Here is a 27754-nt window from a genome sequence, read left to right as displayed (position 1 = left end):
TAATATTAATACTTCCCGGCAAGCGTGGGCCCCGCGTAAGGCGCTGTTGAAACTGCATCTCAATATCAGTGCCGCCTTGATGTCAGTTACCGGGTCTCCAAAGCTACACATTATTTCTTCGTTCTGCTGCAGCTTCGGGTAGCGCCCCTTGAATTCCTTGATTGCGGTTAGAGTCGATAACAGGAAGGCTATCGATACTGGGTTCACTTTAATGCAGGCTGTTGGCGCCTCCTGTTTGCGGAATGGGCTTGTCGATCTGGCCATTTTAATACGGAAAATGGCAAACGACTTTGTCGTAGGTAAGGTTTTCATCTCAGTAGCTGGAACAAGTCAAAAGCAAACGGTTGTGGAGAAAAGTCATAGTCATTCTGTCTTTTATTTTTTTTTTAAAAAGAATCAAAGTAAGCATTGTATAATTCTAAAAATAATTATAATTAACCGATTTTGTTAAATAGGGCCAGCGAAGACCCTATATAGAGGGACCCGGAAGTTTTGAGTGCGTGCGGAACATACTTACCTGGCGGTCCTAACCTCGTCGAACAGCCAGCCTGGTCGCCTGATACAACCTGGTCGTCAAGCAACAAGCTACTCACCGACGAACGCGGAGAAGCAATCCAATCGCAGCAACAGTCCCTGGGTGAGTCCGTTCCGGGAACGGATACCCGCGCCGAGGAACTGGCTCACTCCTGCGGCCACCGACACTCTGCTGGCGCACTACTTCCGATGCACTTTCGGCAGTTGACGCACAGCATCCAGGCCATTTTCGCCATCGACGCACTGCCTCAGGGCTGTCTTCAACCACTGACGTCCTGCCTCTGCGCCGCGTCCAAGTGATCCCTCGCAGACGTTCTTATCCAGCAGGCACCTTTAGTTTTTCTGAAATGAATTAATTATTTCTTTTTAAAACAACGCACCATCGGTATCACTGTACAGCTAGCCCGAAATGAAATCCGTACGTCCCCTTTTTGCCGCATGTCCAACTAAATTTGATTTGGGTCGCGAAATTTAACTATAAGTGGAAATTGTTTAATTGTACTTACCCTTGTGAACGTCCTTTCTTTTCCCGTGGAGCTCCCCAGGATTAGTGACCCGGATGACTTCGGCATCCGAAGTTGGTGCCGTAATCAGCGCTGGCCAATCTGGCCAATTATTTTTGTAAGCGTACCTAAAGTTAAACACTTGCCAAAAGGTTACCGCTTTGACCTCCTTAAAAATCAAACGGCGGTCTGAAATGGGTATTTGCAGGTTCTGAAAAAGGGAAAATGCTTATTAATGTATTAAATCCGGCTCCAGTCGGCCAAACATGGGTGAAGCCCATGCAGAGTCCTTCGGGGCATCCTTGGTTGGGTGGATGCGCAGTGGCTAGGACATCTAAAAGCCACCAACAAATATATTCCGCGCAATTAAACTTTGTTAATAGACTTGTGTTTGTTTTCCTTTTTGCCCAGAGATGGTATCTTATTGTGTGGTGAGACGACGATTTGTTATCGATGTTTTATGTTGCGAGCTGAGGCATTGGGGGTACTCGCACTCTGACGCTGATATGCCGATGAGCTAGCGGCACTGCCACCGGAAAAATGCATTTCGTAGCAATATTAAACAGAAGAACAAAGTTCTGTCCTCTGGTGTATATATTAACCTTGCTCATATTATAATAATATAAAACCACTATTAATTCCAATACCAATTTTTTATAATCAAATTGGACTTGCATAAATTTCTGCTCATTCAATACGCATAAAATGCTAATTAAAAATACATGAAATGGGTTGCATTAAGGCATTTGACGCATTTAACGCATTTAACGCACTTAACTGAACAACTCCCAAAAGCAAATTTTTAAAGAAAATGTGTTATATAAGTTGCGTGATTTCAAAAGCTAAAGGGATTCGAAAATAAAAAGAAATCTATACTGGCGTTTTCAAAAAATCGCTAAAATGTGAACACAAAAACCAATTTTTGGATAAAATGCCGTGATTTTTTGACTTGAAGAAAAAATATTAAGGAAACGTAAATTACACTTAAAAATAGATTTTTAAAGATATATAGCACGTAGCCGTAGCTTTAGTCGTTTAGAAGTTGAGTGCGAGTGAAATCTAGCTTTTTTATTCGTTTTCCCTCTAAACCAGCGGGTTTTAAAAAAGTGGTAGGACAAAAGTTTTTCAGTTCGAGCATCGAATATCTTTTTAACGGAGTATCGGATAATTGTGGCCCCGTTGGATGCGTATTTAATGTCAGAATACAACGATGCCATACAAGTAAGACTTTTTGTTCAAGCAGCCCCAACAGCTCCATTATAAGACCAAATTTTTTTTCTCAATTTCACCCCCATTTCTCCGAAACCAAATGATTTTCTAAAATTCTTAGTATGCACAAAGTCTTATAAAAGTAATACCTTTTGATTTCTATTGCTATACTTCGAATATTGCGGGTATATATAGTAGTCCCCTTGCGCACGCTTACCAGTGCTCATCGTGACTACATGTACGGCCGTCCATAGTGATGGGCAAAATCGGAACATTCTTGTTTGAAAAAATTTAAATTTTGGAAAAAAAGCAAGGGTATATAAACTTCGACTTGCCGAGGCAAATCCTTTATTGTTTTATTCTAAATGTTCGATCTGTACAATTGGTTTTTCTTACTAAGAAACTGTTTTCCGTGTAGAGGCAGTATATGCCTCTCTGCGCATGCTCTCTTCTCTGGGAGCACGTTTTTGCCGCTTACGTTTGACTTTGGGTTTTGGATTGAATTCGAACTCGGATTCGTTTCGTGTTGTTTGTTTCCAAGCTGAACGAGGCGACGAGCGGCAATCAAAACGCTTTGAACTCTTGTGGTGAGCGGACGTGTTCTCGATTGGTCTACCGTTGGTGCCGCCGGCGTACTTACTTGTACTTGTTGTTAAGTGCGCGTCTTCGTACTCGTACCGCGCTATTGTATTGCTCACGTTTGTTTAGGTAATTGTAGTGAAACAAAGTCAAACGCTAACACACGCGCACAGTGCGGATACGGATTGTGTGACAGCCTTTGTATCTGTGTTATTTGCTTCTCCAACTACGTACGCTCGTCAAAATATTGGACTGCGTTTTGTAACAATGTACGGCGAAATTAATAACACAGAACAGTGGTGGATGGTGTTCGGTGGATGGATTCAATGGTGGAGGGGTTTTTGGGGGTCTCAACCACCGATTGTTTACAGTAAATGTGTGGGTAGCCGAACGTAGATGCGAGTATGTGTATCTGTATCCGTACGATTTTGTATCTTTTTTTTTTTTTGTGTGTGCGATGTTTGTGCGGGATAAGCCAAGAGTTTGTTAAAACGTTGGGAGCTTTCTTCCAGACCAACTATGATTGGTACTGGGATGGGGAGTGAGATTGGAATTGGGATGTTCTTATTGGCGTCTGTCAGTGGCTGGGCGGTGAATGAACTCCAACTCCAACTTGAGAGAGTTGCCGCTGCCAAAACGACGGAAAACGAAAAACGGAAATTGGAAAAACTCAGCGCATTAAGCACTAAAAACCCAAGCAAGCACAACTTAACACAAACCACAAAATGGTGGCAAGAGACACACAAATACTGCTTATTTTCGAAATATTAGCCAACTGTTCGCAACGGCAATAGCAACAGCAATAACCATAACAATGACGAAAGCAAAAAGCGAAAAGCAGACTACCCAGGTTCAACCAGAAAAAGCAAAGACAAATAGGAACCGAGGCTGTAGTTTATTGTCTTTCCCAGTTGCCTCTGCCTTATAGCGGCTCTTTCCAATTGGACCTTTGTTCGAGTTACGAAAAAGTCTGCTAGAAATCAATGCGCAATTAGAATTCGAGAATGCACCCCAAATTCGATTTCGTGGTGGTAGCTATAAATCGACCGCTGCTCTGAGCAATACACACTAAAAACAATGTTTCATTTTGTTTATATAAAAATTTAATTTTTAATGAAAAACATATTTTTGGATACAAATTTCTGGTGTTCGAAAAGTTTGTCTAAGTTTTCAGAAAAAAAACTTTCTTTAATTTGAAAAATTGAGCTTTGTGCCATTTCTTTTTTGAGTGTGGAATTTTCTTCTAATCAATTCAAGGGTGTATTTCCTTTTCAATAAATTTAACTTGAGTAAGTGTTTTTTTGTGTTCTTTTGAAATGAAAAGACCAAGATAAAATATTGTTAGCGCCAGCATCCAGTGCTTTTATTTTTATTTTTTTGCTATTCGGTTGGCGTTTAATTATTTTCTTATATTATTATAAAAAAACAATTTTTTCAGAGAATAAGTGTTTTTTTGTTTTGAATCTAAAGGAATCGCAGTCAGAAATAAATGAAATCTTTTTAAATTCCAACTAGAATCAAAGTACTTCAAAATTATATTTGGAATCTACATTAAATTTTTGGCCGTGTATGCTTTTAGACGTTAATTACCCCTGGCCGTATATATAAAAAAAAAGAACGAGAACTTTTAGAAAAGCTCGTGTTGCTCCCGAATCGCAATCCCATATGAAAATTGTACACTTTTCGTACTGATAAATGTGAATAAGGGGTGCACCTCCCCACCGTCCGCTCTGATTAGAAGTCAAATTGTGACCGAATACTAAAAAGAGTTTGTTTGTTGAGTTGAGTATGTTTTCGCTTAGATAACGGCGACTATCTTATCGGAGGGCTTAATCTTTTGCAAGCTGGAACCAAAAATGCGATTTCGTTCAAGCAGCTGCCCGGGAAACGAACCAACAGGCTCACTTCCCCAAAAAACACCGATCGAATGTGCATTTAGTATGCCTCAACCTTGGGCATTACTCACGGCTATAGCAGAGGCCCAGCCTGGTCGCCTTACGTCTGTATCTTGCCAACATGCGAGTTTGGCAAGACGATGACGAGGCCCTTGCTCAGCGAAAAGCAGGAGAAATTATGCCCGAGCGACCCGACTGCTGGATATCCTCTACGCACAGCACCGACACAAAATGTGTTGTCTGCCTGCACACAAAAAATTTGCATGGTCGTTTATAATTCATTATTGTAGCGTTTTTCAATATATTGTTCATCGTTATCCACTAAAGAAGTGTTTGGCAAGGGTTTTCAAACCACTCTATGCAAGCCAGAGCATGTATACCGTAAACAGTCACTTTTATACGATGACTTTCCGCGGCACTTTTCTTCAGCTTTTGTAAAACGCTACATATTAATTTCAACACCTAGTACTTATTTATGGTAAAGAACCAGCAAAATAATACTCTTACATGATTTGTGTATTTCGATGCTGCGTAGTAGTTTTTTAAGTAGATGTTTAACTTTAGTTCCTTTAATGTAACATCATAATTGTTGTTGCATTCTTTTACTTGACAACCAAAGAAGAATGGATACATTAGAATTTTTCGCTTATAATTCCCAACTGGTTTTAGTACAACAAGTCCCACAAGTCGGTCACTAAAAACTTAAGCTTTTGTTTTATCGGATATTTTTTGTAGAATGTCTTTCAGTGGCGTGATTTGTTGGATAATTTTAAAATTAAAACAAGAAACCTACTTTATATAACTACTGTATAAGAGTAGATCAGAGTAGATCGGTCGTCGTTTATAAAAGTCAAATGCGTCTTTGCTTTTTGTGACTTCTTTCTTCACTTTGGTTTTGGTTTTTTGCAGAGTGTTGCTCAAGTTACCGATGAAGCAACCCATTTCAGGCCTTGTTAGACTCCGACATTGCGGTCGATCTGCGACGTATTCAAATACTCGCAGTCGGCTGCTGATTGCCCCCGCACTCAGCAGATCAGCAGTCGACTCTGATCAGATGTCACGGGATTGCAACTGAATTTACAAGTTACTGACTTCACATGCATTTGACACGAGACGGCAATAGTTAGTGGGTTATTAGTTGACATGCTTATTCGGACCAACAAACCGCACTTTTGGGAATTTGATACTAGGCAAGAGGTAAGTAGGTTGCTAGTGCCAAATAAATGATTTTCAGTGGTGAAAACTCGTAAAAATGTCTAATAAAAATCGACTAGCATTCAGCATGTGAGTTTTTATCAGTGACAGTAAGGTCTTACATTTAAAATGAAAAACAAGAAAGGAAGCAAACTTCGGCAAGCCGAAAATCTGATACCCTTGCAGCTATTGCAAAAATTAAATATTATTTTTAAAAACATTGAAGCTATGATGATTTGCAGCTCAATTATTAGATAGTTATTTTATATATTTTTATTATTTCTATGGGAGCTATATGCTATAGACGTCCGATTTTGATAAAATTTATACCATAATTCTGAAATAATTAAACATTGCTATATTTTTCATTTTTTTTTTCCGATTGTTCCTATGGGAGCTATATGCTATAGTCGTCCGATTTTGATGAAATTTAAATCGTAATTCTGAAATATTAAAACATTACTATATCTCGAAGAACTAAACAAAAAATTAAAAAACAGCAAAGTTATAATTTTTTTTTCATTTATTTTTCCGATTGTTCCTATGGGAGCTATATGCTATAGTCGTCCGATCCGGCTCGTTCCGACTTATATACTACCTGCAATAGAAAGACAACTTTTGGGAAAGTTTCATGCAGATAGCTTTAAAACTGAGAGACTAGTTTGCATATAAACGGACGGACAGACGGACGGACAGACGGACATGGCTAGATCGACTCTACTAGTGATGCTGATCAAGAATATATATACTTTATATTCTATATATACTTTTATTCTCTTAACGATTGCCAATTAAAAAATACAATAATAAAAATTTAATTTTGAAACATTGGTTAAAAAAAAATGCATTAATAATGTTCAGTCTTTCATACATACATATACAAATTCTGAAAATTGTGAGAAAGGGATAACCGATGGACCGAGATTATCAAGAACTTAAGTCATAATTTACTTTTTAATAAAAACGGAAACAAAAGTTTAAATATACAACTTTTGAACTTTTTTTTTGTCGGCCCCACACCGCAATAAAAAAATCTAAACTCCTTGTTGATGATATCCATAAAAATAGGAAAAATTTATTATTTTTTTAAAATCGAGAACTTTGTCTAAGATTTAAGTAAGTTGTGAGTAACTGTGGTACACATTTTTTGACCTTAAGAGACTTGACTTGACTTTAAAGCGAAATAAAATTCTATTGGAGCTTTTTGACCTTTATTTTAGCGTGGGGACTGGAGGGAGAGGTAGGCCGAGGGGGCCTTAATGAAATGATCAACTCAAGTAAAATTCCCGAGAAGTAGATATCTGCTTGCATACGTATACTCTCGATCGTACCTACATTTACATTTATGTGTGTCTGGCTTTATTGAGGTCGATTGTTCATTTATCGTCAATGTCAGTCATCAGGTGGCCTGCGTGCAAGTTTTGTTGTTTTTACACATTCCCTCTCAATTTGTTTACGTCTACGCCATTCATTACAAATCCCCGGCCGCCGTATCCAGCCAAATCAGAGATCCCACTAGGGCTCCATGGCCCCTGGGATTTCCCAATCACACAATTCTCCGGGTTCCTACCAGCTGAAGATGTTTTTTCCCTAATTAGACATTAGCCAGAATCAGCAAAGCGGCGTTCCATCGTTTTCTTTCCCAATACTCGCTTTCTGGAGGAATAGGCCGCATAAAGATCCAATAAGTCTACGCGACTGGCCGCTTTTAAAATTTTTTTCACAACATGGAATTTCAGTTAAGTTTAATAAACATACGTCGAAACAAAGCATAAAGACAATTTTAATTTATCTGAAATAAATATTTAGCGGAAAATGAAATTAGAGGTCGCTATACCATTTCTTCTCCCTTAAGTCATTGAATATATGTTTATTTGTTTATTAAGCAACGTTCTGCTCAGTATACCTTAAAATAAATATAGTAGCTAAATGATACATTATAGGAAGGCAATAACATTACATGAGTTCAAATATTTCAGCGACACGGTCGTCACTATATCTTCATCCACATATTCAACACGGATGTCCATAGGCCGGACATTCTGCAATACGCCCGTTTGGTATCCGTAAACTGAGTGATGGTTGGCTTTTGGGCACCGCTTCTGCAATTAAAATCCATGTGTTAACACTTTGTTTTTGATACAAATTATTTTGGTGCCCAGCAAGATATCTCTCCCCTTCTTACATGTGCTTGAATTGTCTAGTTCCTTGTTTTCGATAAAGTGCCGGTCAATGCCCAAAAATGTGTATCCGCAAACCACGGGCTGCTATCGATGACTATACATTGTACACTCAACGGTTCCTGACCTTGGTCTCCCGATTTTCAGCCTATCCTTGGAATCCACATTCAAAGTGACACTTTTCTGGGTAACCATGCAGCCCCTGGAGTAGCACTCTTCTTGGCTTCCTCGCCTTTGTGCTCTAATCATCAACACAGTCGCTGATGGGATTGTCAAATGTTATAGATTTATTTTGTTTTCGTAATTTTATAAGTTTTTAAATATTTATTTTTAGACAAAATTAATCAGTAACTGAAATACAGTCCTGGGTTTGTTTCTTTAAGTTGGAGCCTACTTGGTTTAAGTACGATTATTTCGGAGAAAATGGGTCTACCAATGACTTTATTCAAGAACCAATTTGGATCGAATGACAACTAATTTTTGCATACTTGATGGCGGTTTTAATACACAATTAACCAATTTTCTTAAAAATAGTCAGTCTGAATGTACGATTTTTATCATTTTACTGCAAGCTAATAAAGACCACGCTTCAGCATCGGGTTTATTTTTCTTTATAGTAGGATTTTTAGGGTATTATTATTTCAGACATAAGTTTGCAACGCAAAGAAGGAGAGATTTCCAACCCTATAAATAACACATATTAATGATCAGCATCATTAGGAGAGTCAGTATAGCCGTGTCCGTCTATTCGTCTGCCCGTCCGTCCGTCTGTCCGATTCAACGCAAACTAGTCTCTCAGTTTTAAAGCTAGCTGAATGAAAAAAAAATTAAAATTAAAATATATTAGAAAATTACAATTTCGCTTTGTTTTCAAATTACTTATATATTAGGTTTGAATTTTATTTAAATCGAACAACAATATCGCCACAGGAGCAATCGAAAAATTACAATGTACATACATTTTTAATCATATACGCATAAAAATCAATATATAATTGTTTAGTTTTTGTAATAGCTGCAAGGGTATATAATTTTCGGCATGTCAAAGTTTTCATTCTTTCTTGTTTTTGAATAAAAACAAAGCGTTTTCATACCATTCATATTATAATTTCAGTCATATAGCTCCCATAGGAACAATCAGAAAATTAATGAAAAAAAATATAGTCTTGCATGTTTTTATTTTATATTTTTAATTCCTTGACAGATAAAAATGGTTTAATATTTCAGAATAACGGTTTTTATATTATTAATATAGATCCCATGGGAATAATCAAAATACTAACAAAAAAAATGAAACAGAATTGTAATTTTTCTATTTATGAATTCTTTTTTTTTTAAATTATTTTAGACATTGTAATAGTTTAATAATGCCAAATTACGCTTTTTATTTAAATCCGAAAACGGTATCATATAGCTGCCATAGAAACGACCGAATAATTGAGCTTAAAATCATCATAACTTCAATGTTCTTAAATTTCTAAATAGAAATCTAGATGTTGTAAAAAATATTTAATTTTTTTTATAGCTGCAAGAGTATATAAACTTCGGCTTGCCGAAGTTTATTTCCTTACTTTTGTTTTTTTTTTTAATTTTGTCTGCAATTTCTCATAACTTCTTAACATAATTTGCAGATCTCCTTGTGCGGGCGCCAGACAGCATTTTAGATGGTGGGCGCACAGAAGACTTTCACTCCCGATTCTCTTCCACTCCAAGCCCTCTTCTCGGTCTCCCCTCTCCCACTCTCCCCCGACCAGTGCCCCAAAAGATGTCTGACACTATTTCACCCCAAGAAGGAATCCATCCTCTAATCCAAGCCACCAATCACCCAGAAAGGAATAACGCAGTGGACCACGACCCCCAGCGAGCGGTTAAGGAAAAAGAGCAGGTAAAGGAAAAAGAGCATATCGCATTCGAGGCCTACATCACTGCACCCCTGAAGATCGTTGAGCCCTTCGAAAAGTGCCAGGTGGAAAAGGAGGAGGGCGACAAGGAGAAGGAGGAGGACAGTCCAACTAAGTCGGTCGAGATCGAGGGCACCACTGCCAAAGCAAAAAGTCGGTCAGCTTCAATCCCAACGACGAGGAGATCCGCAAGTTTACTACTGGCGAGCCGATTGTCGACCAGATAAATCCCTTCCGCAATGGTAGCGTGGCCACTGGTCACAACAAGAAGACGCCTCCTCCGGTGCCAACAAAGCGATCGACTTTGAGTGTGCGGAAAACTGTGACCCAGCAGATGAGGGAACGGGAACGAGAAAAAGAAAAAGAAAAGGAAAAGGCAAGGGAGCAGCAGAAGAACGATTCCAACAATCGCAGAAACAGGGCGTGCTGGGTGTCCCAGTCCCAGCAGGCCGATGATTATGTGACCACCGAGGAGGTGCTCAAGCAGTCCAAGTACGTGAAGACATATATAAAGAACCCGGACGCCGTCTTCGTCTACGATCCCACGGTGCTGGCGCGGCTGAAGTTCGAGGAGTTGCAGGAGTTGACGAGTAAGCAGCCCAAGCGGAAGCAGCCCCCCAAGGAGCCAAGGAACCAGGGCAACAAGCTACCCCGCCACCAACCCCAGAAGCATCTGGAGCAGCCAACCTTTAAGAAGTGCTCCAAGCCCAACTACCCAGAGCTGGCCAACCTGAAGATCCGCACCGGCACCCACTCTGATCCCGAGATCAGCAGTGCCCTGCTCAATCCCGCCGAGGTGACCAAGAACGCGCGCAAGTTCGACGAGCGGGTGAAGAAGCTACAAATCACCTCGGACGACGACCTGGACGAGATCGATGGACCGCTGACAAAGAGCGAGTCAAGCGACGAACTGGTCACCAGCTCATCCGTGCCCCCAAGTCCCCTGAAGCCTGCTATGAGTGGAAATGCAGTTGAGCCTTCGCTGGGCACCTTTACCAACACCGTTAGTTCTGATGAGTTCCAGGCCTACCTGGACCGCAAGGGCCTGGCACTCATGCCCCGCCGGGAGATGGCCTCTCCCTCGACGGCCGGGTCCTCGCCACAAGTGAGAAGTGGCAATGCCACCGCCGAGGAGCGCCGCCAGCAGGTGGCCGAGTCTCTGGCCGCGCTCCGAAAGAGCAACACCAAGAAACTGTCTGTGCTGCAGAGGCTCTCAAACAGCCTCTTTCCGGCCCGGAGGAAGACCACGCCTAAATTGGAGGGCCCCTTGCCACGTCGCCTCTTTCACGAAAATGAGGAGAAGGAGGAGCAGATACACCGCAAGGACGAGCCAACCGAGATCCGACGCATTCTGCTGGAGCGCCAGAACCAGGTGGCCCAGGAGCAGACTCCGGTCAGAGTTGCCACTCAGCAGAGATCCACTCTGGAGCGACGTGGACTCAGCCCCAGGAGGAAGTGGCCTGAGGCACAGCTGGGCCGTATCAGCCGCTCCACCTCGGTGGATCGCAGCCAGTTCCTCGAACAATCGATACCCGCCAGTCCGGTGGCCACTTCGACACCTGTGCGTGGCCAGAACCAGTGGGACCACCTGCGGGCCATCAAGGAGGTGACGGACCGCCAGCTCTACCACAAGCTGCACCAGCAGCAGCAACTCCAGGTGAGGCAGAGTAAGGGCGAAGACATCTACTCCCAAGTGGTAGTCCAGCCGGAGCAGATCGGATTCGTGCGCGGCTCGCTGCAGCGCAACACCTTCTCCGGAGTCACCAGTGGTCGCCACAATCGGCAAATGGTGGTTCTGAACGACACCCCAATGAGGCTCGTGCAGCCGCCACGCTGCCAGAGCGTGATGGACAACCTGGTGCCGGGTGGTGGGCAGCAACCTGGAATGCACCACGCCAACGGGACTCCTACGCCAGTCGTAATGCGGCAAAGGGTCGAGCACGGACAGGCACGAAGGATCGGGGGACTCCTCACCCGCGAGGAGATCCTTGAGAAGGTCAAGGAGTTCTGCCGCAAGAGCATCACCAAAACCCCGCTGCCGGAGTCTAAGGCCCAGATGCAGATGCAGCCCTTCTACAAGCGACACCTCACGCCCCCGAACGCCGATGTCTCGCCCGTGTCTTACGCCTCCGTGGACGACCAGTGGTAATTTTGAATACATTAATACCCGTAATTCGTAGAGTAAAACCCAGAACCGGATTGATTTTTGGGAGAATATTAATTTTGCAATTGAAATACTGAGTAAGGGATAATAGTCGTTGCTTTTAATTCCATTTATTTAGGGCAGTGGTCGGCACACATACTATGACAGTATTTTGCACGCGCAACTTGTCAATGTGCTTGTCTCGACTGCGGTTTTATAATGTTTGTGTCGCGTTTTGCCGGAGTTCTGCTGCTGCTCAGCCTGCAAAACAATATCCTATGCTCATTAGAGAGGCCCGTGCCGACCAATGATTAGGCGAACCTGTAGAGGACTAGAACAGCTGATCTGAACAGCTGTGGCTCATGAAAACATAACCAAAGATGGCTGACCTGTTGACTTTGTTTACGTTTTGATGAGCTACAGCCTTTAAAGTATTTCTTTGTACTCAAAATGTATAAATGTTTTTCCAAAAATACGCTCCATAGTTTATTTTTAGAAGTCAGAAGTTTGCAACGCAGTGAAGGAGACGTTTCCGACCCTATAAAGTATATATATTTTTGATAAGCATCACTAGGAGAGTCGATCTAGCCATGTCCGTCTGTCCGTCCGTTTCTACGCAAATTTGTCCCTCATTTTTAATGCTATCTGCATGAAACTTTCCCAAAAGTTGTCTTTCTATTGCAGGTAGTATATAATTCGGAACGATCCGGATCGGGCGACTATAGCATATAGCTCCCATAGGAACAATCGGAAAAATAAATTAAAAAAATTATAACTTTCTTTTTTTTAATTTTTTTTAGTTCCTCGACATATAGTAATGGTTAAATATTTCGGAATTACGGTATCATATAGCTCCCATGGAAATAAAAAAAATTTTATATATGTTTTTTTTAAATTTATATTTTTTTTGTAATTATTATCTTATTATTAATTTGATAGTTCAGAATTACGCATTTAATTTTTTAAAAATCGGAAAACGATATCATTGAGCTGCCACAGGAACTATCGAATAATTAAGCTGCAAATCATCATAGCTTCAATGTTTTTAAACATATATGCAAGTAAATCATAATTTTAAAGTTTTCAAGAATATTTAGTTTTTGCAATAGCTGCAAGGGTATATGAACTTCGGCTTGCCGAAGTTTGCTTCCTTTCTGAACAGTCAAATAATTAAATTAATTAAATTAAATAAAATTACAAAATAAAAAAGTTGAATTTAAAAAAAACAAGAAAGGAAGCAAACTTCGGCAAGCCGAAGTTCATATACCCTTGCAGATATTGCAAGAATTAAATATTTTTGAAAACATTAAAATTATGATTTACTTGCATATATGTTTAAAAACATTGAAGCTATGATGATTTGCAGCTTAATTATTCGATGGTTCCTGTGGCAGCTCAATGATATCGTTTTCCGATTTTTAAAAAATTAAATGCGTAATTCTGAACTATCAAATTAATAATAAGATAATAATTACAAAAAAAATATAAATTTAAAAAAAACATATAAAATTTTTTTTATTTCCATGGGAGCTATATGATACAGTAACCGTAATTCCGAAATATTTAACCATTATTCTATTTCGAAGAACTAATAGAAAAATTTAAAAAAACAGCAGTTATAATTTTTTTTGTATTTTTTTTTCCTATTGTTCCTATGGGAGCTATATGATATAGACGTCCGAATTTGATGAAATTTAAAACGTAATTCTAAAATATTTAACCATTACTATATGTCCAAGAACTAATAGAAAAATTAAAAAACAGCAAAGTTATAATTTTTTTTGTATTTTATTTTTCCTATTGTTCCTATGGGAGCTATATGATATAGACGTCCGAATTTGATGAAATTTAAAACGTAATTCTGAAATATTTAACCATTACTATATGTCCAAGAACTAATAGAAAAATTAAAAAACAGCAAAGTTATAATTTTTTTTGTATTTTTTTACCGATTGTTCCTATGGGAGCTATATGATATAGTCGTCCGATTTTGATGAAATTTAAACCGTAATTCTGAAAGTTATAAGTTATAATTTTTTTTGTATTTTTTTTAAAATTAAAAAACAGCAAAGTTATAATTTTTTTTAATTTATTTTTTCGATTGTTCCTATGGGAGCTATATGCTATAGTCGTCCGATCCGGCTCGTTCCGACTTATATACTACCTGCAATAGAAAAGACAACTTTTGGAAAAGTTTCATGCAGATAGCTTAAAAACTGAGGGACCAGACGGACAGAATGACAGACGGACATTGCTAGATCGATTCTCCTAGTGATGCTTATCAAGAATATATATACTTTATAGGGTCGGAAACGTCTCCTTCACTGCGTTGCAAACTTCTGACTGAAATTATAATATTATTTATTTCGCAAGTTATACCCTATAAACAATGGAGCGTATTTTGGAAAAACATTTATACATTTTGAGTACAAAGAAATACTTTCAAGGCTGTAGCTCGTCAAAACGTAAACAAAGTCAACAGGTCAACCATCTTTGTTTATGTTTTGATGAGCTACTGCTGTTAAGATCAGCTGAAATCGGAAGGTTGAGGGTGGATGTGCTCTGTGGAAACCGGAGCTTCACTTTTTTCAAAAATCCCAACGGTTTTTCAGGGATGGACTGCGTGGAAAGAGGGTTGCACCCCAGAAACATCAGCTACCTATCGCATAAATTAGTCCGTCAAAATCCGTCAAATTTTAACGGCGGACTAACTGGGAAGTTTTTAAAAGGGCAAAACCTTATGGACCATCCCATCACCGGATGGTGGTTGGTGGATGGATCTCTGTGGAAACACCCTATTAGAGTTGTTCTCTAGAGTATCTCTTAATTAATTGAATAAACGAAGAAAAACGAGAAATAGATTTTTCACTAAGTTTAATAAGTCAATCTTAATAAGTTTAATAATTATATCATCGAATCCATCCCTAATCTGCAAGTATATTAAAACTTCGGCTTGTCGAAGCTAGTTTCTAATTTAAGCTTATCATAATAAATATATTTTCCATATTTTATTTGTAAAGTGCCCGTCCGCAAGTGCCGCACCGGGTCCAGAGCCTACCCGTCTCCCAGGGGAACTATATACCAGGGGGCAATGCCCTAGGCGGAGCCTCGCCCATCTACGCTCACGTCAGCAAGCGGAACAGCCTGCTTTCCAACGTCTCCGAGCAGTACTTGTCCAGCCAGCAGCTCGGCACCCTGACCAGGCCCGTACCCCTCAATCAACTGGTGCTGGTGGACACGGGCGCTGGTGTCCAGGTGGCCCAGCTGGTGGACTATCTGCCCTACGTGCGCCCGGCTCCAGTCCAGGCCCAGAGCTACTTGATGCAGGACGGCCGGGCCACGCCTCTCATCCTGGACCACTCGGCCCAGCAGGCCAGCCAAATCTACTGGACGCCACAGCACCGCCAGCGGATCTCCCACCCAATACAGACACCACGTTTCATCAAGACTATGCCCTCATCCAGGAACAGCACCATGAGCCGCCACTTGGAGGGCAATGGGAACGGGAACGCCTCCGACTGATTACTCAGCTCGGAGGCTGGCGAGGTGCGGAGGATCACGGAGAAACAATTATAAGGTGAGTCGGGTGGACTAGAGATCCCAGGGAGAATTAAATCAAAAGCAAATGCGAAATGCTTCTCTTTTGAGTAATAGCCTGATTCCATTGCCGCATTAGTGGACTTTTTAAATGTGCCTGATTCCATTGGCGCATTAGCATTTAGCTTATGCTACTCCGACATGTGAGTGGCACGAATAGCTGATCTGGGTTTGTTTACTTTTGAATTTTAGCAAATCCAAAAGAAATTAATTAAAAATAATGAATATGAGTGAGTTTACTCAACTCTTTAATGAGCAGCAGGACATGCATAATGGGACAAAGGCATTTGCAAACTTGGACGACAAGGAAGGGAAGCTGATTGCGTTGTTTGACGGGTTTGCAATGGAGACCACCACAGTTTCTAAAAAGGGCATGGATCCCTGTATATGTGGGAGTTATTTTATGCCAGATATCCAGCAGTAATGCATTGTGGTACTGCTAACAGAATTTGCAGCGTGCGCCCTAGGTTTCAGTCATTTTTATACAAAATTGATTTTATATTCAAGAGACATCAAAAATTGCGGCAACCTTGCAGCTGGTGTAGTGGTGGCACGATCAAAATATCGTTCAACATCGGTATTTTCCGGTATTTTTTCTAAAAACGTTCGGGGCGAATGGTTTTTAATCGCATTTAATAATCGCATTTATTTTAAATGCGGCATTTAGCCTTATGGGATTTCCCTGTGTAAATAAATGCGCATTAGGCTAAATGCGTTTTAATGGAATCAGGCAATAATAAATGGACTTAAATGTACAAATCATAAATTCTGAACCAATTTTTAAAAGTCGCCGCCGAAAGAACTTAGTTTAGGTTAGGTTACTTACTAACGCATATATTAGTCCGTTGGTTCGGGTTTGGATTTTATGCTAAAATCAAATTTTTTCAGCTTAAACAGGCATTTGGAAACTTTGTTGATATTTTGATATGGCTATATCTCTTAAGTCGAGAGAAATATTTTTTCTTGTGTCTTCAGTAAACTTGTAGGTATCAAATGGGAGCATTTAAATTGCCAAAATTACCATTATTTTACAATTGTTCTACAATTTTTAATTCCACCACATCCACAAATATTTCTTTTTTTTTTCTAATAAAACAAATATTTTAAAATTAATTTTATGGCTATTGTTACCTAAAAGATATATGATTATTGAATTATAATTAATTATCAGAAAACAAACTTCCTTAATTTTAGGAAAATTTTCCTTAATTTTAGGAATTATTTCCTTAAATTTTAGCCTTCCAAACAAGGCAATAATTGCCCTGTGTAAAATATAAACTTTATTTACGCTCCCTGTTATATTGTACTTATAGAATAGTATGTAACATGAAGAAGAAAACGTTTCCGACCCTATTCTTGATTAGGATCAATAGCCGAGTCAATCTTGCCATGTCAGTATGACGCCAAGACCTCGGAAACTATAAAAGCTAGAGATTTGGAATTTGACATGCCTAAGTTTGTGTGTCAGAACGTGCTTTCCACGCCCGCAATCGAAAAGTCTGCCAACTCACTCAGACATGGAAGAGGCTGGTTAATGGGCTGTTTTTCGGTCATATCTATCGGAAACATAAAATTTTCAGCTATTTTATTATGTGCATAGAGTAAGAAATGTATAGAGGCACCATTTGCTCTGCCCGAACCTTTGCCCAAGCTCTGCTGAGAGCCATGTTCGAAGCTAAACTTGATTTCCCACCCCACTTTTCAGTTTTTGGTTCGACCTGCAATTCGGTCCCGCGGCGTACTTGCAAATGCACTTCTCGCCAGCCCTTAGCAATGAGAGCGGGCAGTTTAGCTGCTGAAATTTACCGCGGGGCCAAATTACAAGTTCGAATCGGACCGTGAACCCCTTTTTTAGTCTAGGTGGCATCACTGGAAAAGTCACTAAAGTGAGCGGCAGAGCAAATTGTGCCTCTATATAGTTCTTACTCTATGACTTTTTTCAAAAATCCCAACGGTTTTTCAGGGATTTATTTCTTAATATTTTGCATTTACTATTTATTAATTACGTGCCCAAATATCGAGAAAATAAATAACGAATAACCCACGTTTTCCAAATTCCATTGTTTCCCGACCGCCGCTAGCTCACCGACGTTAAATTGACGCACAATGCATATAAACATGTTGTCCCGAATTTTCCAAAAATATTCCACCGTCAACCTCTGCTGTACCTATTTTATAGCCCAGTCCCACACAGCCCATTCAAGCGAAACGGTTGGAATTTTGCATGGATGGTGGGCTGGTGTTCCCAAAGAGCCACTTCCGCCATCCACCATGGATGGGTCTTTAACTATATCAAACTCTTTTAGAAGTACTTTTTCCTGATTTTAATTTATCAAACAAAAACACCTTTTGACGATGTAAAAAAAAAACTGAATACAAAAATTTTAAATGTGTACTTATTAAGTTGAATGCTGAATAATTTTTCGTCACAAAATTTAATATCAAAAATTTTGTGCGTCAAACAAAGCTATTTATCTACACAGTCATATTTTTTTGGCAGCGTGCTAAAACTAAAATATTTACTTATTAATTTAAAGGCTTAATAATTTTTAGTCACAAAATTTAATATCGGAAATTTTGTTACATTTTGTTACCTCGTTAAGAGGTGTTTTTGTTTGATATCAGAAGTTTTTGTTTTAACTATTGTTACAGTACTCGAAGTCGACTCCATCTGACTTTGCTTAATAAAAATAACTAATGTGGGTTGAACTTTAAAACGCTGAATAACTCCCAAACGCGACTTTTAACAGAAAAATGTGTTATAAATCAAAAGTTGCGTAACCTCAAGAGCTATAAGGACGCAAAAATAAAAAGAAATCGTTAGTGGAGTTTTCAAAAAATAACGCTAAAATGTGAATAAAAAAAATATTTGGCTACAATTTCGTAACTTGAAGAAATTATACCAAAATAACAAAAATAGCCTTAAAAATACCTGTTCTACGATATATAGTAGTACCAGTAGCTTAAGTCGATTGGAAGTGGTGGTCGTTTGAAATCTAGCTTCTTTAGCCGTTTTCCCGCTAAATAAGCTGGTTTTTCAAAAAGTGGTATAACAAACGTTCTTCACCGCGAGCTGTTTAATACATTAAAAAGTGAGAGCCTAAATAAAAAATTTCAAAAATTTTGAGATGAACGAGGTATCATTGGACGCGTAATTAAAGCCAAAAGTCAGTTTTTTGCTCCTCCGGCGCCAACAGATCCAATATAAGGATACAGTTTTTCGCACTCTCACTCCGGAACCAAATAACACTATAATAGCAGTTAACAAAAGAGTGGGGACTTTTTTACAATAAATAAAAAAAAATGCATCAAATAAAAAAGCCACTTACACATTGAGACATTTGAGTTATTTGAATAAATACTTTTATTAACTTGTATTAAAGTGAAATTTAATAAAAAATTAGTACAAAAAAGAATGGAAAATTTATAGGCTGTTATTATTATTTTAGCCACGTGTAAATTTTCCATTCTTTTTTTATTAAGATTTGGTCAAATTTCACTTTGTTTTGAGCACTCGGAAGAAGAAGTCGTTGACGGTAGACGGTGGTAGTGTGGATTGGAGTTTAACTTTTTCACCGTGTTCTCATCGTTCCCCCAAAAAATACGGTAATGTGAATTGACTATTAGTACTGCCTTGCTTATCGATATCAGCCTCGTTGGAGGTGGATAAACATAGATATTCTTTTCCAAATATCGATTAGAACGTCTTTTTAAAAACATCGATAAAACCGAATTTGGCCACGACGTTTCTCCACCTCTAACAGCTGCTGCAAGTTGTTTTTTAATACTTATAATAGTTATGCGACATTAACGATAGGTGCCACAAACAGCTGAAAATCTAGGTATGTAGCGCATTTTATGTGTCCTAGATCCCATCCAAATTTTCAAAAAATCAAATGGAGTTAACACACAAAAACCAAGATGCGTTTACATATACATACATATGCGTTGTTTTTAACTTTATTACGGAAAGATATTCACACAGCTACATTCATAAATACACACACACACTCGCAAACATATATACGTTTTAAGGTCGATGTGGACCTTTCATTTTTTATCAAAATTTCCTTTTATAATGTGGTTACAGCTATCTTGCTTACACTCACGGGAAATTGAACATGTAAAGACTACTATTATAATGCTTTCTCGCTTTTTTTTGCGTGCAAGTCCGGGGCTGCACGGTTTTCTTCTCTAGGTCAGTGCCAGAATGACGGGAAAATTCTAAGCTATCCCCGCAATAATTGTTGTCTGTGTTCTATCTGAAGAGTGACCTCTTACATTACATTATCGTTTTAACAAGCAAATAATTATGTGGGTTTTTTTATAACAAGTCCTAAATGATTTCGTTTATTGCGCCTATAATTAAATCAAACAAAAACATCTCTTGACGAGGTATGTAAATTAAACGTGACCCTTACACTCAAAAACGACTATTTCTTATTTTACAAACCAAATGACTTTCCAAAACTGTTAGTATGCACAAACTGTTATTAAATTGATACCTTTTGATTGCTTTATCATTATTTAAGATATTACTATTCTGAGCTGATTTCGAATAATGTGGCTAATATAATGTACATACATATATAGTAATCTCCTTGCGCACGCTTACCGGTGCTCATTGTCACTACATGCACTGCCGTCCATAGTGATACCTATTTCTATTTTAAAATGCTTAGAACCTGCAAAATACTCATCAAAAGTAGAATATGAACATGACCCGCTACTTTAGTATATTGATAGCCGAGCACCGGGCAAACTGCGCACATTGGGAGAAGGGAGGCTAAATTGCCGGCCGACTCAAGTTAATGCCAACATAAAACCAACAAATTTGCTTCGCATGAGTATTTATCAAATGTTCATTTATTTTAAAATTTTTTCAAATTTTTAATAATATTTTCAAAACCTTTGGGGACTAGAAAATATGTTTAACATGTTGTTTTTCCTGTTTTTTTCGTCAAAGTTCTAAGCAACACTTAAAAACTATTAAAATATAGAACCCAGTGTTCAGAGTTAACTCCAATGGGCCCCAATCTTATTAAGACCTTTTTTAGCCATCCCAGCTTAAGCATTTGTTTAAATAATTTAATTTCAAAAAGAAAAACATATTAATATAAAACTTTGTAGAATAAATAACTTTAAAGTCCAAAGTATTTCAGTTCAATTTATAAAGAACGAATGCGCCATATATCATTGAATATAACTTATAACCATATAACCTGACTTATATGCTTTATAAATACAAACTAGCAGTCATAATAGTGATTTGGTCAAAAATTACATTGGCCTATTAATTGTTTTTTTTTACTATTGCAGGTGTTATATTTTTAGTCAAAGGTTTGCAACGCAGTGAAGGAGTGTCGATCTAAATAGCCATGTCCGTTTTTCTGTCCGTCCTCCTTGCTGTTCCTATGTGAACTAGTCTCCCATACCCTTTCTTTTCTGCTGCAGGTAATATGTAAGTGGGAACGGTCCGGATTGGACGACTATATTATTTGATTCCCATAGGAACAATCTGAAAAATAAATTATGAAAATTTATAGCTGTTTTTAATTTATACGAATATTTCAGAATAATGGTTTTAATCGCATTAAAATCGGACAACAAACTCAGCAGAAAACCAACATAGCTTCGATGTTTTTACACATATACGCACAAAAATCGAAATAGTTTTAGTTTAAAGCAATTCTTAACTTTTGCACTGACCTACCCTCTCTTCACCGCCAAAGAATTCGCAGTTACTTTTTTACACTTCAGTTTTACCGTCCCTACCAGATTTACACGTCCTAACTTTGTCCAATATATGGTTAGGTTAGGCTTATGCTAGCAGATCAGTGTTCACCAAAAAATAGTCGTTTTATAAAATATTAAATTTAATTTTTAAAAGCTGTTTATGTTTTCCCCTTTTTGTTATTGCTCTATGCTTGGAGAGTTGGTGTAAAATACGTATTAATGGTCTTCTAATTTGCAGACGACATCGCAGAGATGGAGGCGGAGGGCAGCAGGAGCGAAGACATGGGGCGATCTAAAACCGGGAACACTTGCAGCGAGGAGTCTCTTGGGAGCAGTTCGTCGTCGTCAGTACTTAACTCGTGGACTATTTTGCCGGTAACAAAGGACAAGGAAAAGGAGAAGGAAGGCGGGCTAGAGAAGAACGAAGATTTGACGGATTTGAGGACCAGCAGTCAAGCGGACAAGCAAAAAAACGAGAGGTGAGACAGCCTGATGGCATCTCACTTCCCGGTACTCAAACAAAATATGTTTCTCCATTAGATGCAACAGGCCTGCGGCCGAGGATCCACATGCGGACGACATTTCCGATGGAATTTCGATAATCAGCGACTGCGAGAGTACAGATCGTATTTCGCCCAATCTTTTTCTGCGCGAGCCCCTCGTCGACTTGGGCTTCGGCGAGCTGCCGCCGAGCCCCGCCTGCAGTGGGCAGCAGCTGAAGGAGTACCCCGAGCAGGAGCAGGAGGATTCTGCGACAGTGGTGCGTTCCAAGCTGGAACTGCAACTTCCACCTTTGGTGCAGAACGGTCTGACCGCCTTCTTCTATGTAGCCGCCACCCTGGCAATCCTGGCCTTCGTAGGCAAATTGCGTCACCCAGAATGGCAGGTCCTGGGCGAATACAAGCCCCTGGCCGAGTTAGAGCGCCGGGTGGGTGACTTGGAGCTACAGAACAACCTACTACGGGCCGAGATCGATATTATGTCCAAGAAACTGCAGTACCTCGGATCTGGTCAGGATGCGGTGCAGCGGCAGGGGCGTTTAAAGGGCAAAACGTTTAAGGCATGGCCTGGCAACGGCGACACTGTGAGTCCAGTGGACATAACCAAGGAAGACTTAAAGCAGCCGTTCCAGTGTCCAGACGGCCAGTTCGTTGAGATCGCTGGCATGTGCTTGGAGAACAACCGGGTGCCTTTAGATGCTCTGACAGATGAGATCGGAAATGCAGTAAACGACGTGCTACAGCAGTCTGGAGCCTTTCAAAAGTTTGAAAAGGTCACCGAGAAGCTGCGCACCTTTGCTAGCGACAACGAAGACGTTGGTGCCGCTCCGGGTGCGAAGGACTTTAAGTCAGATGATGGGCCAGAAGCAGCCACTTCCCACGGCCAGCCAAAGCTGGCGGATGGTTCGAAAGAGCGCTTCAAGCCAAGATACAAGCAGGGGCACTCGCACGAGAGGAAGCAGCGCCGACAGGAGCAGGTTCACGATCGCAGAAGCCGGCAGGAGGAGCATTCTAAGGAGCACGGCAAAAATAAGTACTACGACCAATCTAGCCGGGACCGCTACAACAAGAACGTCAAGAAACCCATCGACCACTCCGACGAAAACAGCAAACAGCGCGACCTCAACAATGATAGCGGAAGCGGTGAGTGGCACGAGCGGATGATGCAGCAGCGGGAAAACGCGCGCCACAAGCACGCCCAGAAGCGCAACAACAATAACTGGTACATAGAGCGGGGCGATAGTCGCGAGCAGATGCGTTCCGGCGAGACCCAGCGCTGAGTGGAGCTGCATCCGTGAAATTCATCAAGACGATGACCTGGATCATTTTCCAAAGAGGATTTGAACTTTCGCCTGAAGTCACATATATTTTAATCCCAAAATATACTTAAGGACAACGTGTGCTAGTAAGCGCGCACCGAACTGCGCTGGTTCCTACCTATACATGTGTTTTTACCATATTTCGACATTGTTTCTACAAGGCGTTTCGAGACAGTAACAGGATTGGAGTTTTGAAACACACTTTGGGAACAGGAGCTTAACGCGCATCGAGCGATACTCGTGCTTAATATTTATTTTTACCTACGAATAGCTGCGTCAAATCTTGCATTATTATTGTATCACGATTTCGCAATGTATGTACATATACAGTTTCAATGATCAATGTTAAATACAATGTTAAATGCGATACACTAGGCAATTTTAAAGGAAACGTCGTACATATCGCACACATTTAACTCAAGTGGCTCAACGTTAAATCAAATATTTACTTTATCAGATTTTAGATTTGAATATTTTAAATACGGTTCAGAAACAATAATTTTGACGATTAGTTAGCAGCAGTTGAAAACAATTGAAAATTAAAATCAAAATAGTGAATTACAAGTAAAATTTAAGTTAAATGCGAGCGATGTTTTTGTATGGTATCGGTTCCTTCCACTTAAGAATGTGATTCCTTTGCTAAGTTCCAGCTCAACCTAAGAGACAGGCCGACCCAAGTACGTATACACTTGGCACAGTCCGTCAAGAAAACAAAATCAATTTCATTTAAATGAGTTATCAATGATTCTTTTGAAACCGTATATTTCGCTAAAATTATGTATTGATATATACATACATATTTGTGATACCTATACTAATATTTTTTGTTAGTCTAGAAAAATAAATTATTTTACCATATTAGGTATTTCTGGAAAGCCAATTCAAAAAACAGAAATTTAAAGGAACAAAAATCAATATTTTTGTATGCATGTTTGTTTAAAACCTAAGCGTATATATACATAAATATATAAATGTGTACCCAAAATGTTTTGCGATTAAATTAACGTTTAAATTATAATAAAACGTTTTTTCAAAATTTGTTTCAATTCACATCAATTGGTCAAGAGAAAGAATATGTAAAAAGTGTTTCTTATAATAAACAGCAAGGAAGGCTACATATATACACTTCCACTTGACTACAAAATGTAGAAGTTGTCGATATATATTTCATCAGATTGATTTTTCTAATAAGTGCTAATAAGTTATTTTTCAATTAACAAGCAACAAGAGAAGGAGCAAGTTTCGGCAAGCCAAAGATTATATACCCTTTCAGCTATTGCAAAAATAAAATATTGTTTAAAACATTTAAATTTTGATTTATATACGCATATTTTTAAACATTGAAGCTATGATGATTTTCAGTTCAGTTATTCGATCTTTCCTATGGAAGATATATGATGACGTTTTCCGATTATAATAAAATTAAAGGCGTAATTATTAATACATTACTATCTTAAAGAATTTAATAAGGGTGAAAAATAGAGACATTTTTTTCAATATTCCTATTACTTTCATGGGAGCTATGTGATAAAATCATCCAATTTTAATCAAATGTAACCTTAATTCTGAAAAATTAAATCATTACTACACATCGAAGACTTAAAAAAAAAAGTTAAAAACATCAGTTCTAATTAATTTTCTTTTCTCCAGTTTGATTCTATAGGAGCTATAGGACATAGTCGTCCGATTCGACTCGTTCCGACTTATATTCTACCTAACAGGAAGACATTTTTTGGGAAAGTTTCATCCAGATAGCTTAAAAACTGTGTGACTAGTTTGATCGACTCTCCTGGTGATGCAGATAAATAATGTATCAACTTAATAGGGTCGGAAATGTCTCCTTGACTGCGTTGTAAGTTTCTGACTGAACTTATTATTCCCTCGGTATAAAAATATTAAACAGATTTAAAAAACTAAACAACTCGTAGCTAATGTACAGAAATAGTTTCTAAAATTTCAATGCGATTGGTAATCCATAATTTTTCGATCAGCCACAACTATTTTTATACCCTTGCAGAGGATATTATAATTTCAATCAGAAGATTGCAACGCAGTGAAGGAGACATTTCCGACCCTATTAAGTATATATATTCTTGATCAGCATCACTAGACGAGTCGATCTAGCCATGTCCGTCTGTCCGTCCGTTTCTACGCAAACTAGTCTCTCAGTTTTAAAGCTATCTGCATGAAACTTTCACAAAAGTTGTCTTTCTATTGCAGGTAGTATATAAATTGGAACGATCAGACGACTATAGCATATAGCTACCATAGGAACAATAGGAAAAAGAAATTTAAAAAAATATAACTGCTGTTTTTTAATTTTTTTTTAGTTCTTCGACATATAGTAATGGTTAAATATTTCCGAATTACGATTTAAGTTTCATCAAAGTCGGACGATTATAGCATATAGCTCCCATAGGAACAATCGGAAAAATAAAGAATATTTAATAGCTGCAAGGGTATATGAACTTCGGCTTGCCGAAGTTTGCTTCCTACTTGCAGCCTTCTTCTACGGCAAGCCGAAGTTCATTTGAGCCCATTATTACTTTTCGCTTGAAACACTTGTATTTCTCGCTATTATATATATATTACCTTATCAACCTAGTTTTGTTAATGGCATTACATTGTTGGCCTCTTTCATTGCTCATTTTTTGTTTTAGCTATACGATTTTACGTAAGTACAAGCAAGACAACCTATGACGATTCCAATGGGCAATGAATGAGGAAACTTGTCAGAACCGATACCCGATAGTTAGAATAATGAACCGAATTTTGGTATAAAAATACCATTCGATGAAATACCACCGGACCGATACATCAATGAGCAAAATTGTATTCAAAAAGTAATAGCCTGATTTCATTGCCGCATTAGTGAACTTTTTAAATGTGGCTGATTCCATGGGCGCATTAGCATTTAGCTAATGCTACTCCGACATGTGAGTGGCACGAATAGCTGATTTGGGTTTGTTTACTTTTGAATTTTAGCAAATCCAAAAGAAATTAATTAAAAATAAAGAATATGAGTGAGTTTACTCAACTCTTTAATGCTCAGCAGGACATGCATAATGGGACAAAGGCATTTGCAAACTTGGACGACAAGGAAGGGAAGCTGATTGCGTTGTTTGACGGGTTTGCAATGGAGACCACCACAGTTTCTAAAAAGGGCAAGGATCCCTGTATATGTGGGAGTTATTTTATGCCAGAGATCCAGCAATAATGCATTGTGGTACTGCGAGCAGAATTTGCAGCGTGCGCTCTAGTTTTTAGTAATATTTATAGAAAATAGATTTTTAATTCAAAAGTCATCAAAAATTGCGGCAACCTTGCATATAGAAAACAGCTGTTTGTAGTGGTGGTACGAACAAAATATTGTTAAACATCGGTATTTTTTCTAAAAAAGTAGTACTCAGATCGACGAAATTCGTATGCCAGCTATGAAAAAAAAGCGAGATGCAAATACCGGCGTACACTTTTCGTCAATGCCATTTTTCACCCCGGTGCTCAGATTGACCGAAAAAATACCATAAAATTGCTAAGCGTTGCCAGATTTCTTTGGGTGAATGTACGCCAGACCCCGGCAAGGCCTAGTACTTAGATCGACGATAACCGTTGGCCGCCTACGAGCGAGAGGCAAATAACCGGCAAACACTTTCCGACAGTGCCATTTTGCACGTCGGTAATCAGATCGACGAAAAAAATACTAAAAAAGTGCAGAGCGTTGCCAGATGTCTGTGATGAACTCTCGATGTATGTTTGTCGGGCCCTGGCGTTGTTGGATTTGAACTTGCAAGCAAAAAGGAGAGAAAAACGACAAAAACACGAAAAAGCCGCTTATCTGCCACTATTCCAATACCAAATTTAACTCTGGCGTCGTTTATACTCAACATCTTCGATTGTGGTTTTGTTTGTTAACAAACACAGCTGATTGACAGTATGATTGAAGCACACGAACTCGGGTGAATCTGAAAACTTCGGTCTCACTAGAAAGAATAAAGTTTTTTCGCTGGCGAACCTGTTCGTCGATCTGAGTACTAGGCTTTACTTGAAAAAATGCGTAAAATTCAGGCTTCTAGACCAGAATACCCCTTAAATAATGCAATTCATCATTGCCGAGGTTTTCATTGCTGTAAATCGTAATTTTTGTTAACTTTATTTTTGCGTTCGGAGATTTTGTTAGTTTTCATTTAAAAATTAAAACAAATAACGGCTTTTTTCCGCAGTCAGACGCATATTCTCGTATATACTAAGTGTAAAGGCAGTTCTGCGTCATTGCGTCTAGTCCGATATCGATAGGTAACTTTCGTGTGTGTAACTAGGCTATAAAATACATACATAATGTGTGTACGCAAATGTTAAGCGCTTATGCACTTTCGTTTCTTGTCCTAGTTTTCAGATACGAGAGGTTAATATGGGGCCGAGGACGGTAGAGAGACTGTCCGCTTGCCAGCGCAGTGCGCGGTGAGG

General features: G+C 39.0%; 2 protein-coding genes and 1 long non-coding RNA gene across 6 annotated transcripts; 2 read left to right on the top strand and 1 right to left on the bottom strand.

Moving 5' to 3' along the window:
- Window positions 1-2822: 2822 nt before the first annotated feature.
- Window positions 2823-15714, top strand: LOC128265199 (uncharacterized). The gene is given in 4 exon segments (XM_053001063.1): window positions 2823-2954; window positions 9726-10139; window positions 10142-12140; window positions 15159-15714. Coding segments are annotated over 3 exon segments (2835 nt in total). The 5' UTR covers window positions 2823-2954; window positions 9726-9859.
- Window positions 7780-26127, bottom strand: LOC128265209 (uncharacterized). Its single transcript, XR_008268831.1, has 3 exons — window positions 25883-26127; window positions 8100-8354; window positions 7780-8016 (listed from the first exon to the last, which is right to left on the bottom strand). It is a non-coding gene; the product is annotated as an uncharacterized LOC128265209 (long non-coding RNA).
- Window positions 15575-24313, top strand: LOC128265204 (uncharacterized). 4 transcript variants are annotated; one of them, XM_053001078.1, is made up of 4 exons: window positions 19447-19577; window positions 19906-19933; window positions 21710-21950; window positions 22012-24313. In XM_053001078.1, exons 3-4 carry the CDS (start codon window positions 21724-21726, stop codon window positions 23249-23251), a joined length of 1467 nt encoding a protein of 488 aa, XP_052857038.1. In that variant the 5' UTR covers window positions 19447-19577; window positions 19906-19933; window positions 21710-21723; the 3' UTR covers window positions 23252-24313. The 4 variants fall into 4 exon arrangements, with proteins under 4 accessions (XP_052857036.1, XP_052857035.1, XP_052857038.1 ...); XM_053001076.1 differs by lacking the exons at window positions 19447-19577; window positions 19906-19933 and adding an exon at window positions 15575-15715; XM_053001075.1 differs by lacking the exon at window positions 19906-19933 and having other exon boundaries at window positions 19421-19577.
- Window positions 26128-27754: the final 1627 nt, after the last annotated feature.

The sequence above is a fragment of the Drosophila gunungcola genome, unplaced genomic scaffold (genome assembly GCF_025200985.1).
Source record: "Drosophila gunungcola strain Sukarami unplaced genomic scaffold, Dgunungcola_SK_2 000100F, whole genome shotgun sequence".
Taxonomy (NCBI): domain Eukaryota; kingdom Metazoa; phylum Arthropoda; class Insecta; order Diptera; family Drosophilidae; genus Drosophila; species Drosophila gunungcola.
This window is presented reverse-complemented; position numbering and strand designations above follow the sequence as displayed.

What these genes read in the sequence shown, in the direction of transcription:
- LOC128265204 (XM_053001076.1), top strand. Translation starts at nt 21,724, where the DNA reads ATGGAGGCGGAGGGCAGCAGGAGCGAAGACATGGGGCGATCTAAAACC. An exon ending in GACAAGCAAAAAAACGAGAG is followed by an intron (nt 21,951 to 22,011) that starts GTGAGACAGCCT and finishes TTTCTCCATTAG; the next exon opens with ATGCAACAGGCCTGCGGCCG.